At 43.0% G+C, this 14,449-nt stretch overlaps 2 protein-coding genes across 2 annotated transcripts; both read right to left on the bottom strand.

Moving 5' to 3' along the window:
• Positions 1 to 610: 610 nt before the first annotated feature.
• LOC119007523 (neuronal acetylcholine receptor subunit alpha-9-II) lies at positions 611 to 6,150 on the bottom strand. The gene is made up of 6 exons (XM_037077276.1): positions 5,736 to 6,150; positions 5,055 to 5,200; positions 3,567 to 3,721; positions 2,663 to 2,843; positions 1,963 to 2,314; positions 611 to 1,559 (listed from the first exon to the last, which is right to left on the bottom strand). The coding sequence occupies exons 1-6, from the start codon at positions 5,782 to 5,784 to the stop codon at positions 769 to 771; spliced, it is 1,674 nt and encodes a 557-aa protein (XP_036933171.1). The 5' UTR covers positions 5,785 to 6,150; the 3' UTR covers positions 611 to 768.
• A 2,385-nt stretch (positions 6,151 to 8,535) lies between these two features.
• Positions 8,536 to 14,258, bottom strand: ube2ka (ubiquitin-conjugating enzyme E2Ka (UBC1 homolog, yeast)). The gene is made up of 7 exons (XM_037077947.1): positions 13,893 to 14,258; positions 13,185 to 13,278; positions 12,929 to 12,987; positions 12,732 to 12,814; positions 11,872 to 11,971; positions 9,969 to 10,097; positions 8,536 to 9,871 (listed from the first exon to the last, which is right to left on the bottom strand). The coding sequence occupies exons 1-7, from the start codon at positions 13,953 to 13,955 to the stop codon at positions 9,797 to 9,799; spliced, it is 603 nt and encodes a 200-aa protein (XP_036933842.1). The 5' UTR covers positions 13,956 to 14,258; the 3' UTR covers positions 8,536 to 9,796.
• Positions 14,259 to 14,449: the final 191 nt, after the last annotated feature.

Genomic DNA, 14,449 nt, shown 5'->3' with positions numbered 1-14,449 from the left:
CAGAGTTAGGTCGTTGTGTTGCATAATTGATGCTCCATATTACCTTACGTCCTCACTGCCCTGGCTGGGCGACAAACAAAGCTCGCTCATTAACTATTCACCGGATGATTTTGAACAGAAAAATGATTCTGCGGATGCGGAGCGTGCACTGACGCTGTAACTCTCAGCCCCCAGGGCGTCTGATTTCAGAGCAGTGAATAAGACATGTGCTGTCTCCACTGGTCATATTTTAACTTGACAGCAGATCCCCTTTATGTGTATTCAACGGTCGGGATGATGAAGTACCCTGACATTAAAGCCATGATTGATGGGGATGGTAATCAGATGTACATTTACAACATGCTGTCAATAAAGATGGCGAGGGTGGTGTGGGGAGCAAAGCAGCCAAAAGCTGAGTGGCAGCCAGCAGGACACATCATTTGTTGTACCTAATGTCTCTTTCATTATATGTTCTCCACATTGCCTGAATACATCATCAAACTTGTTGGTGTTAGATGAAGACGAAAGGAGGTGACATTGTTATGTATAGGACACTAAACTCTTAAGGGGAACCGTGTTTTTCATGCTGCGTGTGTTGCATGTACGTGACCAAAAACAATGAATGCAAAGTTAAATTTGTTTATTTTTAAATCACTGTAATCTATACTGTCATTAATACAGAAAAAAGCCACATCATCGTACAACATGTTTATAAAACACAAAATAGTTCCTTTTTATTTGACCCTAGAGAGTTTAACGAGTCAAATGTCGAAAAGCAGCACCGCTCGCTCACGGTTTCTTCCCAATGATGAGGATGCTCATGAGGAAAACCATGATGAAGAAGATCCACATGAAGAATCTATCCATCACCTTAGCGATCTTCTTCCATTCTGCCCCTTTGGCGCATGTGGCCCTCTGCTCTCGGAAACAGTTGGCGATATATTCGACGTTGCGCACCAGCTTGTTGTCCACAGCCGGTATGCCACTGCCATGGCTGCAGAACACACAGGGGCCAAAGGTCACAGTGGGGCCCGGAGGTAGAGGCTTTTTATCTTCAGGGCAGCAGGGAAGCTTCTGGTCTTCGGGGCAGCAGGGGACCTTCTGGTCTTCTTTACAGCAGTCACCTGTAGCGATTTTCCCATTAGAGCCTTCATATTTCCCAGGTGCATAGCTGGAGAGGTGGCTCCTTTCGTCTCTCTTGATGTGGTGCTGGGCCTTCACTCTGGGATGGTGCTGTGGCTTGGGGGTCTGCGGTCTGGGGTATCTGTGACTCTGCCAGTCCTGTTGGCCACTGTGGCTGCCTGGTTTACCGTTCGCATGAACGTGGGAGCCGAGGTGCTGGTGACGGATGTCTTCCTGGGGGAAGTGGGAGGACGAAGAGGAAGAGGTGGAGGAGGGGGAGGTGCAGTTCTCACCCACTTCATAAACAAAGAAAATCTTGGACATGTAGTCGATGATGAGGACTTTTGCCCAGTGGGGGACTGGTTTGGCCTCTGCACCACAGAAGTGGATGTTCATGATGAAGATGGTGAGAGATGTGGAGGCTGTGACCATGGTCATAGTGGCAATGTAGTACTTACCTGTAAAAAAAAAAAAAAAGATTGAAGATTCTTTGACCTTTGTTATAAATATTTTGTTGTCTGATTTGTTTGTTATCTGAGGAACCCCCTCACAACCAGAGCAATGGTTTAGTGTCAATGTAAGATTTAAGCTGAAAACATGTTACAAAATGATCTATAATTATCAACAGAATGATGCTGCAGACATTATGATGTTGCAGATAGATAAACTTAAGTTAGCATGCTAACCAGCTAACCCTGCCTGTCCTGGTCCAAAGCTCCTGTGCTAGCAGTATGAAGACGTTTCCCCACTAGCTGCATGGCTAACTGGGCTAACTAACTAAGAGCAGCTATAGTTAGCAGCACTTCTTACATATTGCACTTTCAACACTTCTCTGACACGATCCTAAACACACACTGTTACCTATAAGGGGCACACTCTCTGATGGGGGCATGCTCTCAGCCACCATTAGCTGGAAGACAGTGAGAGCCAGAAGAACGGTCACTCCGAGGGAAACCTTCTCCCCAGAGTCTGCAGGCAGGTAGAAACCCAGAGGGGCCAAGAAGGAGATAAGGAAGCATGGGAGGAGGAGGTTGAAGATGTAGAAAGAGGAGCGGCGCTGCAGGAGCACAGTGTAAGTGATGTCTGGGTACGGGTCGGAGCAACAGCCGTACATGATGACATTCTTGGTGGCAGGCATCCCTTGGCACTCCCACTCCACGTTCTCCACAAAGTCTGAAAGGTCACCACTGTCCATGCCCATAATGATGTCCACCTGGAATTAAAGTTGATGGATGAGGAGGTGTAGTGGAGGCACACAACTAGCTCCACCCACTGACATTTTCCCAGAATAAACCAATTCAGCAAATGCATATAAACAGGTACGTGTGACCACAGAAAGAGTATACTGTATGTGTCTGATCTCTTTTGCAAACTGACCAGTCTCAGTTACCCCCCTCATGTAACCCACACAACCCAGATCTGAGTGACTCCTGTATAATTCACCTCATAAATCTAGTTGACACAGATCGTCAACATCCAAAAAAGTTGGATAAAGTGAGCTGAGGTGGTTTTATCCTCCGTAACGTGACAGGAGGTGAGTGCGAGTCGCGCACGTTCAAACCTGGTTGCCATTGTAGGTCCAGGATCCAAAGGTCAGGTTACATTCCTGGCTGTCAAACGGGAAGTAGGAGACGTCCACCACACAGGAGCTCTTGGTGATGGCGGGAGCATCCCAGGTTATCTCTCCGTTGTAGCGCAGTCTCACGTTGGTGTCCATCGGCCCGGAGAAGTCATCGTCGGCTCTGAAGGAGGAGAAAAAAGTTGGCTCAAATTGAAAAGATGTGTTAATTGGTACAGACTAATATAATGGAGGTTAGCATGGGACCTGGAGTTTGTTAGCCATGATCCAAAATAGAGTCACAAGTGTGTTTTGTTGTTTATTGTATGAAGTGGGATTATACACAAATTAATATTAGATTCCATCTATGACAATACATCCCCCTCGATCCTACACACTAGAGTGTTTTACTTACAATATAATATTTTTACTACATATGGTATTGTATATAAAACTGGTGTACTGAACTAACAGCAGATCGTTTATGCATTAAGTTGTGTAATTTCTGTTTCTTTTTATCTGAATCTTCCACTTTGTTTTGCTGCATTTAAAATGTGCTGTGGTAGGTTAATCTGTAAGATAGTCATATTATTTAAGAAGATTATCACTGTAAAAGTATAATTAAAAAATAAACTCAGAATTACTGAGATTAAAAAAGCATCTTTGAGTTTCGTCATTAAGGCTGTGGAAGCGTGTAATCCTGCCTCTTGCTGGAATCGGTCTTTTAGGATGATGCTGCAGTAACACCGTGTTCCTGAACAGGCGGATCATTTGTTGACCTAAACGCTACATGCATGTGATGTACTTTTACTCAAATATGACTTTTCTGTGTGTGTGTGTGTGTGTGTGTGTGCGTGTGTGTGCGTGTGTGTGCGTGTGTGTGTGTGTGTGTGACGTACGGGCGTACTTGTTATAGAGGACGAGGTCTGGCCTCCACACCAGGCTGCTGGGGATGTGGATCACCTCCAGTCCGTCATAGTCCTCTTTATTCCACTTCAGGTACGCATCATTCCATGTCTGTCTGATCCACAGGTAGGCAATCAGCACCTGGTTCCTCTCATCCTTGACACACACACACACACACACGTTAAACACACAACTGAAACATACTTTAAGAACAGCTTAAAGAGAGATCCTCCCGGTCTCCTTCTCAATTCACTGTTGCTCATTAACTCTCTATGAGCATTACGTGGACAGATGAAATCCAGACCTGTCCGTCAATATCAGCTGGCTGATGTGGGGTGAGGGTGGGGGTGGTTTTTGGTATCATTGCCAACGCTTCGCCGGAGCACCCAACCGAAGAAAACATAAACTCTTTGGGTAACAGGACACTCCGATGCACACGCGTATTTGTTGTCCAGCCCTCAGCGACAGCCTGGTATACCACCGAGATGCCACATTGTGGATGAGAGCGGCCGTGTCCTCCCTTCAACCACACACACCCAAACACACGCGCAAGTGCTAATTCACTGTGGGCTGACACAGCACTGAACCTGAACAGGAACCTGAGCCAGCTGAGTAACAGTAGGCTCGGCCTGTACAGCAGGAGGTCTGTCATTCATACTACAGACTCTTCCTTCGGTCACTTCGGCCTCCTGTTAACACGTAATCTAAATTCAGCATCTTTTTGTTCTGGTTTATTGCATCATTGGTGTCAGCTTAGGTATCTGCAAGATCGCCGCCAAATTAATGTCATCAGGGAATGAGTGGGTAGTTTTTTTGCAGGTTTGACTAATTGATTGCCAAGAAATGTTACAGGGAGTGACTATAGATTCAAAATAGTCACATATAAACTACCTCTTGGTCTTTAACAGGAACGCTTGGTGCATGAACGGATTCATCTGCAAAGGTACAATAATACTGGAAAGATAATTTCACAGGAGCACATAATGTATGATGCAGAAGCAACGAGAGGCAAGAAATAAAATTCTGGCTTTCCATTTTCTAAGCCTGATCTAAATTGTCTTCTCTCCTGTGCTCTTAAGAACTTAAGAACAGACAAAAAAAACGTTTTACCAGAATGATCTAAGTTACTTACATTTCTGCGAAACAGGTGAGGGGAAATAAGGTAATAAGTTTTGCCAGGATCATTTTTTCATCCATGAAAACAGGTGGGATTTGAAATATAATCACTTTCTTCTTCAACTGCTAAAACTTTATTTCCTCAATTTCACAGATGATTTTCTTTTCCCAGGTCCATTTTTTTTTTCTCGCCTGTTTCCAAGGACTGACAAATATAAGTTAGAAAAATGATTCTGGTGAAACTTCTTCAAAACGCAGGAGAAAAAAGGGGGAAAAAAAGACTTAAAAGGGATCATCAGATGTTATTTTTCTCACTTGTGTCTCTGGGCTTCCACAGTATGATGAGCACCAAGTCTCAAAAAGACATACTCACCATGTCTTTGATCTGAGAGAGGGTGATCTGTAAGGTGACGTTGAGGGCCAGGTCTGTGTCCTCCACAGGCCGCAGGGCGCTGGAATAATTCTCCATCAAGTCATTCAGGAGCTTGTGGGCGTAGTGGCCCTCGGCTGACTGAGCCACTGGAGAGGGGAGAGACAAGTTCTTGACACAAAGACCCTGGTGTTTTTCAATTACGTTTGCTGCATGCCTCTAAAATAAATAAGATAAATCTGTTGTCTGGTAATGGCACCACTATGGAGACCATGGAAAACTGCATTTCCCTTCAGTTTTTCTTGTTAAGACAAACTATTACATAAGTAATTATTTTATATATACATTTTTTCATGTCAGTCCCCTGTACTGAATCTCATTAAGAAAATCTATCTCTACACAAAACAAATTGTTTTGTTTTTATAATGAAACGTCGATACTCTAGCAGACAATCGAGGTCACTTTTAGATTAGATTAGATTATTTGCTTGTTATATACAGAAGGTACCGTCAACATGATCTGGCACAGATGATTTGCGCGTAATTACGCAGTAAGTTTACGCAGTTTTCTGTAATTAACCAAAGAAGAAGTGTGCGTGCAGAAGTTCTAAACATCAGGACCTCTTTCACACCAACAACGGAACACAGCAAACATTTTTTCTGCAAGCTGGAGCGTCTCACTCACCTTCAGGAAGCAGCATCGCCAGACAGATTATTGGGATCATCTCGAGCATTTTCGGACACCCCGAGAAGAAAAAGGAAGAGGGGGAAAAAAAGGTCGCGGCGACGAGCAATCTAACGGTGCTTTGGTTTCATCCCTATCAGGCCTACATGATGCTCGTTCAACCCCGATTGAACTCAGCTGCAGATAGCGGGGCACCGTTTCACCTGCTCGTCCTCAGGCCAGCACTTGCCGCTTGGCAGGGGAGGCAGCATGTCTGCTGCCTGAGACAGGGAATAAAACTCCGGCTATCACATAGCAGCAGCAGCAGACCGAGAGAAACAGGATGCCCCACCATCACCGCTGCCCCACCACACACTGGGCTATTCACCTGTCAGTCAACGGCCCTGCAGACAGGTGGGCTTGTCGGCCTGCTTCAACAGCGTACAGCCAGGAAGATATGGACAAAAGATTCATTCAATCAATCAATCAATCAATCAATCAATCAATCAATCAATCAATCAATCAATCAACCAACCAATGAATCGATAAATCAATCAATCAGTTAATCAGGATTGCTTCTTTAGATGTTAAGGAAAAATAAAACAATCGTGATTATTTTAAATTACATTAAAATTAGAGCACAGATTTTGATTGTTAGACAACTGGAAGGACTTGATGCGAGTTATCTTTTCCACATCAAAAGTTGCAAATAGAATATTTGTATTAACAGTCAAACTAGTAATCTTAATGTTAATCATCTTTTTTGATGAAGGTGTTGATGCACCAGTCTTTAATGATCCGCCAGAGCCAGAAACGAACAGGTTAACATATATGGATGATTAATCATTTTCATAAAAACAAATATAAACACTATTTATACACCTATGAAGTCCTGTGTGAGGTTTAATCTGACAGAATCAGCCGTTTAGAACATGTTGGATCTGTTTACTTGTGATGACCACACTAGTTTTTGACATTTCATAGAGCGAAGAGTCATTCTGCTTGTAAGCAAAAACATTATCAGATGATAAATCATCTTGTCACGATGTGTTATGATGAGTCATTGACAACGTCTAAAACGCAGTATTAACTGCTCTGTGAGAATGTGAAGCACGATTGTAAACATAACTCGTTAAAGGAAAAAAGGTCACAGATCACTGAACAGCAAAGCCATTAGGCCTGCAGTTTCAGATATTTCCTCTATTGTAATGAGTGTTTATTCTTTCCTTTTTTTTCTTTCTCTCTCTGGTCCTGTTGCTGTGTGGGCTTCTTGCAGACACACGGGAGTTCAACTATGACAGGAGGGCTTATGAATAATAAACTCCAGTGGGAGAAGTGCTGAGGAAGCCACCCTCAAATTATCACTTTACACTGGAAATCCTGCTCCACAGCAGTTATGAGTGTTAATCTATCTTATAAAACCACAATAAAAGTGATTTCCCTTCAGCAATGTGACAGTTGTGTCATAATAACACATAACAGAAGAGGCCACTGAGGAAACCCCACAGATGATATTCAAACTGTGTGATACGACTATAGACTAAGTGTACAAGACTCATCAAAGTAGAATTTCTGTATAATGAGTATCATTAACAACTCCAGTCCATGGAGGTGCCCCACGTACCCACCGCCCCCCAACGCCTACTGACTCTTATATCCTTCCAGTCTCTCTCTATGTCTAAAGTGCGACACCTCAGTTCTATAAGGAGCCCCAGATTCCCCCCTCCGAGGTAAATAAAGTATTTCTGATTCTGATACAATTCCCCGCAGCAATCCTGTTGGGAGTCATCATTTTCCAATGTGTCCGGACATTAAAATGATTCTGTGGCATGAGGAGTCAATCTCACAGAACCATTTAACACTTTAATAATGCAACAAGTCATTTTATTGTGTGCGTATTTTAATAGTGCAGCGATGTAATCATCTCAGTGGTGTTCGATGAGCCAGCATGCTCTTTTATCAGCCCCAGGTATTCAGCCTTATGTAGTACAGTCCTCTGCTCTGGGATGCTTGGAGCAGATCCAGATAGCAGATATATTAGCGAGATACGCCAACATCCAGTGGAATGATACAAAAATGAGCTTTTATCGCTCTGGAATGTTTTGGAAACCCGAGGCCGGCTCAGTGGGTTCAGACCTGTACAGTTAAATCCTCCCCAGTGTAGCCGCTGAGGTCCTTTATTGGACTGAAGCGTCAGACTACTGTTGATTAGAAGACATAAACACACCAGCGGCAGCTTTTCTCCTGTTTGGTGCGCGTATGCATCGGTCAGATTGATGCCAGGGTTTCTTGGAGAGGTTCAGCATGGCACTACACGCTACCAAGCAGCCCATCTGTTGTTGTGCTGATTCTCAGTGTGCGCACTATAAGCGAGGTGATCTGGACATTATGATAAGCGCACGAATTGCTTCCATGTCGAGGCTCTGAATTGCTCAATGTAACACAACAGCAGTGCAAATCTACTGTTTGAGTCTGAAGTACCACCGTACAGAAATGCTTGTTCGTCTGCGTGCACATTCTTCATCTAAATTGGCTTGCTCTATTTTCACTGGTGAAGTAATTCCCTGTAGGTTCAATTTCTGTTGGTCTTGTAAATTCAGTGCCTCACCCTGGATTTTATGCAAATGTATGCACAGCCAAACAAGCATATACACACATGTTGGATCCTAAACAACAGCACACATGAAGAGTTTCTCCATTTATCAATACTGTGACTGAGATTAAACTTCTAAGAATCTGACTGCGACATGCTAATTGAAACTATTCCAGTTGAGAAATATCACACAGCACTGCAGAAACACCACAGAAAGGACAGAGTGGATTAATTTACACAGACTTTAATATCTTTATTTACAGATGAATCATTTTGACATATTTATCTGTTGGCTTAGTTAACATGATGCAATATTTCTCGAACTCATTTTTTCAACTATTTCCATCCAGACTTGTGACAGGTTGTATTAACGGCTTGACTTTTTTTTTTTTTTCACTTTCCATTTGTTCGTTCTGTTTTGTCTCAGTTTAAAAACAAGAATCCAAATGTATTCCTGCAGGAGGTCGAAACCAAAATAAAATTTTTTAAAAATGCGGGGGTGAGGGAAAGGTGAAGTAAGCTGTGTGGAGAACAGGTGTGGGAGACTGGGCACTGGGGTCTGCTGCAGGAGCTTTGGGTTCGTCAGACGGTTGAAGGGGGGGGATGGGGGGGGAACATGGCGTGAAAATGAGTCTGGCTACTGTGTGAACACCTCAGTGTTCTTTATGAGCTGGTGTCGAGAACAGGGAATAAGCCTCGTCCTACTGTGTGGCAGAATATCTCCATATTTACTACCTGGTGCACTTTAGAGTTCCACTGAAAAGTTTAAATGATGGAACAATACGATTGAAAAGGTTTCAATTTCAATTTAGTGCTCATTTTAGAGTGCCCCCAGAGTACTGCTTTAGTTTATTGTATAAGAATGAGTGAAGGTAGTGATGATGAATACAGTGCAAGAACAAAGAGACCAATTCAAAAATGTGGTTAGTCTAGGACTTTGCTCAATCCCTGTTTGGAAAGTGGGTCCAAAGGTATGTAAAAAAAAAAAATCATAACCAGGTCCAAAAGAATCCATAGAATGGTTTGACTCTCTCCTACAAAAAAGGTTTCCACAAATCAAAGTAAATGCACTGCATAGGCAAGGATAAACTGCTGACAGCCGCTTCTTGGACACAGCCAGGGAAGCTGGGGGAGACTGGCGGGTGAGGGCGGGGTTTTAAGTCTGGCATTCACTTCAAAAAAGGGGGTGAGATGTGGTTCAACTTCTGATTGTAGCGCCGAGTGGAATGTTGAATGAACTCAAAGAAAAACCAGAGATGAGAGCTCAAAGAGCGGCTGATTGGAGTGTGGTACAGCAGAGGTGATGGGTGGGGTGGAGAGATGTCACACGGAGAGGGTAATGGGGGAGAAGGGTGGAGGTGAGGAGTCCACTGTGGAACACAGGGTGCGACAGGGGGTAAAGACGCCAGAGACAGAGACAGCGGGAGGAGAGAGGGCGTGTGTGTGTGAGGAGGAGAGACAGGGATCAAGAGGAGGATGGTGTCAAGATTCAGTTACTGAGCAGGAGCTCTGTCGCCGTCTCCACATCCCAGGATTTCGACGACAACGCCACTATTACTGCATTCTGGGAAGGAAAACAAAACCCATTCAGAAATCATTCTGTTTTATTCTGCAGCAGTACAATGCACAGAAGGGGAGGATCCACGCAGAGGGAGACTTACTTTTTCAAAGCCCATGGCACAGAGTTTGTCTATTTTGCGTGTGTACTCCGGACTGGAGACGGGAGCGCCTGCATAGACATGAGACCAGAGCCTCGCCGTCTGTTTGAACATCTCTGGGTTCTGCTTGTACTGTGTGATGAACAAATGTGGAAAGACAACAGTGAGTTTGTGTGAAAGGGGTTCAGAATACCACTGTCAACAACTGAAACATTGTGACTTTCTACTTAGTTTGGATCCTCAAGCTCATATTTGCCTACGAGCAGAAGAGCCGTGCACTTTAGACCCATTTCTACTATTTTACATATCGCTGTGACAGTTTAACGGTCTGATTCTGTTTCCATGCTGTTCTTGAAACTATTAGCATTTAAACTGTTACATCAATAAAAACAATTCAAAAATTGATTTGGACTCAAGATACCATATTTCAAATGATCATAAGGCAGTACAACATTTAAAACAAATAAATATTCTTAATGTAAAAAATGTTCATGTTATATGGTGGAAAATCTCTCGACAGCTACAAAGCAAAAACAATCTTACACCATAATGATACTTTTCAGGCCTTATTTTTTTATTCCTTCAAGTATGTTTCATTGTGGTGTGGGTTGGTAAGCAGTAGATGACGGTTACTACGCAAGGGATTACTGATAGTATGTAGGTGTTATAATGTGTTCAGTAGAGTAGGACAAACAGCTAGCTGCCTACACATGGTATTACAAAAGAGTTTCACACTACCTGCACTGCACTCAATATTGCTTAACATGTAACATCTAGCTGGTGTGGACCACAGAAACACTGCACAGTGCATCAACCTATTTGAGGACTTTTAAAGGTAACAATCCAGGGTCATACACAGGCATAAAAATCAAGACGACCAAAAAGAAAAAGAGTTGTTCCAAAGACGTTTGGCAAAAAATACAATTCTCCCTGATGTGAGTGAAATTTTATATCATAACATTGTAAAAATCTGCAATCTGGTGTCACTAATGTTCAACTAGTTCTCATGGAAACTGAAAACTGTTCTCACGGAAGTTCTCATTCATCCTGCTAACAGGGCAGATGTGTGACGTGTATGTCATAATAGCATTTATGAAGTCCAGGACTGGAATCCTGCTGAGCACACATTTTCTCCATAAATCGTTTGGTACATAAAAAATAAAAAAATACTTATCCCTTTGTTCGACCGACACTTCTAAATCCTACATTATTAATATAATGACTACTTTACTTGATGGAAGTAGTAAACAGTTTGCCTTGGCAGATGTGGCAGGATTAAGGATTAAGGATAGAGACATAATCATTTATTATGTCACTATCATTACATTATGTTAGGGATGAGTACTGGTGCTTAGAGAAGGTAATTACACATTCACGAATTCTGAGTAACAATCATTTGTGAATATGATGTATGGGCAGGTGGATAAATTCACGACTCCCCAACCACTAGGACTGAATTACTGTCCCATTAAGTGACTACGAGGGACTTTTGGAGTTTTGGTTGATTCTAGCAGCCGACGAGTGTCTGCTCTTATAAAGATCTTTGCTAGAGCATGCCGGTGATGCAGTCTTTCAGCTGATGGTCTTGTTTGCTGTTACAGGTCATTTATAATCATCAGAGGAATCACCAGACACTTAAAAGTTCCTTGTTGTCACTTTAAACACTGTCATGATAAGTTGAGAGTTCTTGGAATGATCATCTCACAAAACAGCTAACTGTAGTTGAAGTTTTTACAACCAGAAAACATTTTATCTATATCACAACACTACAATAAATCGATTCATAGAAGCTATCAGGTGTCAGGTGACAATGAATACATTATCATATTTATGTGTTATCCTGATTGAAAAATAGAAATAAATATCCATAACAAATCTGTCAACATAATTACGCATGCAAACCCACCTGATTGGCTACCACTGCATCCTGTGGATCATCTGGTTCTGCCGCTGCCAATAAGGCTTGTAGTGACAAGAGGACCGTCCTCAGCGTCATCGCTGCTGCCCTGGAGGAACATACAGGTGACACAAAACAAAGTCACCATGTGGAGTTCTACAGACATGTTTACATCACATGATAATGGAAGCGCCAGTTTAAATACCTTCAATCTAAAGTGCTTTTCACACTGCAATTAGCCCAAGGTTAAGAAAGCTGTTCGCCCGAAGCGGAAGAAACATTCCAGAGTGAACTAACCCTGATTTTAGCCTTGGGCTTGCCGACCTGGCTTTCGAGCAGGGTTTGCCTTGAATTTGCAGGCTTATTTCCTGATAACCTACTGAACACAGGGTTAAAAGATGCCGATGCAAAGTGGGACTAAAGTAAACTGAGGAGACAACACAACATTCAGGAATGTTAGCATTACCAGCATCTTTCAACCATCATTTTACCCAGGGTTAGTTGAAGTGGGCTACACAACAATGCGTGTGTGAAAAGGAGCAAAGTTATCCAGCTGATTACTCAAAAATGAAAATAACGATTAGCTGAAGACCTAGCTTAAACACACATCATTACAGAAAGAAATTGGGATTACTGATAACAACTGATGCTTTCTAAATCATCCCCTGGATCACTCACCTATTCAGCTTTGTCATACCTACTTTTACAGGTGGTACTATGATGAGGTTGAGTTTGGCTTTTGCACAGTATTAAAGCTAGCATTAGAGGCTTTGGTAGGGGAAACACTAATTACACAGCTAGAGGAGTATTTCATGATGGATGTATGATGGATGAAGAATGTTAGGAATGCTTTCCACACATTCACTCACCACTGGTCTTTGAGAATGTCCAGACATATTGCACCTGTGACTGAACTGATGTTGGGATGCCAGATCTTCGTGATAAACCGCACCTGAGAGACAGAGAAAGTCATCTGCGGATTAGCACGGCAGTAGAAACATTTCTACAGACAATATCCAGAAGGAAAGGGATGATTATCAGTACAATGACAGTAATGAATCCCTACCTTGGGTGGATTGAATGGATACGTCTCTGGAATTTTAATTTCTAGTTGATATCTACCCCCTGGAAGAAATCAGAGTATCCACAGTTACAGGGTTGTTTCAAGAAATACGAGATTGATTTAAAATTAACAGCCCCTTGAGATAGTTAGTTGGTGAGGCCTTGTCAAAAATCAAGTTGCTGTCAGTGACTCCCAAATGTCACAAAACGAAATTGTGCAACCATGCAGACAGGTTAGTGTGGCTAAATGAGCCCCTCACCTTCATACGGTGTGTCAGGTGGCCCTGCTATCTCCCCTTTAAGTTCTGTGAAGTTCTCATCCACCAGATCCACCTTTATTTGGTTTTTGCTCGTCTGAATGGGTGAAAAGGCAGAGAGGCATTTTAACTTCAGCAGACAGGCTGCAAAGTGTTAAGCTAGCTCGCTGTCAAACTCAAACCTGCCCATGCAGCACAAGTTGACACCCCCCCGCAGCATTAGCCAAAGTTGACCTCAACTTGTTGCACACATCTTACGGATCTACACACAATATGTCCCCCAGACTAAGTTCAGAGTAATCTGTGTAGGTCCAGGAGCACAAATATGAGAGACAGACCTTTAGTACTACACGCGGATAACATCAGACTGTCTGTGCTAACACAGCTAGCTTGGATACCATAGAAGGCATGGTAAGCGTTAGCATCACGAACTGAAAGCTTTCTACTAACGCTTCCATAACCTGATAAACTGCTTGCTAACAACAGTAAGATCCTTTGGTATAACTTCCCCTCAGTGGCACATGAATAGCTAGCGCTAGCAGCTGTCTGGAGTCGGATGCACTACCGTGTCTGATAGTGAGCTAAAGCTAGCAGCCTGCTGGTTAGGAAGCTGACAGCTGAGCCAGCGACGCGTCATTCAGATTCAGCCTCGTAGCCAAAAGAAAGGAAACAGGAAAGCGGCGACATTAACTGGCAAACATGACGACCAACCTCTTCGCTTTTGAGCACCTCCTTGAATTCCCGTTTTATCCTCTGAACTGCGATGTTGGCCATGGTTCCCCCGTGTTCCCGTCCGGTTGGGGCCTCGCCGCCGTCCGACCTGACTAGCTAGCTTCGCTCTGCCTACAGTCGCTCGGCACTTTTTTTTTTTTTTTTTTTTTTTTGTTGGACACAACCTCAAAAAAACAACCGCTGTAACGTTGTTCACCGTGAGCGCCGTCAGTCCCGGGTGTCAAGCTTGAGGGGTATGACTCGTTAAAAAAAGAGCTCAGCGTGTATCTATCTTCTCAAATGTGTAACAACACAATGGTTGGTGGGACTGAAAACATTTTAATACCAAACTGCATGCAGTCTGGAGGAGACGGGGTCATGTGATCTGTATTGCCATCCCGAACACCTTCTCCCATTGGCTGACGTGTTCGTGATGATTAATTTATTATTAATATCAGCATTATTATTGTTATTAACATTGCAGCCATGTGATGATCATAGGGATGGTTTAAATTGAAAAAATAAAGGTAGAAATGTTTTAATGCAAAATTCAAAGA

The sequence above is a fragment of the Acanthopagrus latus genome, chromosome 18 (assembly GCF_904848185.1).
Source record: "Acanthopagrus latus isolate v.2019 chromosome 18, fAcaLat1.1, whole genome shotgun sequence".
NCBI classification, from domain to species: domain Eukaryota; kingdom Metazoa; phylum Chordata; class Actinopteri; order Spariformes; family Sparidae; genus Acanthopagrus; species Acanthopagrus latus.
This window is presented reverse-complemented; position numbering and strand designations above follow the sequence as displayed.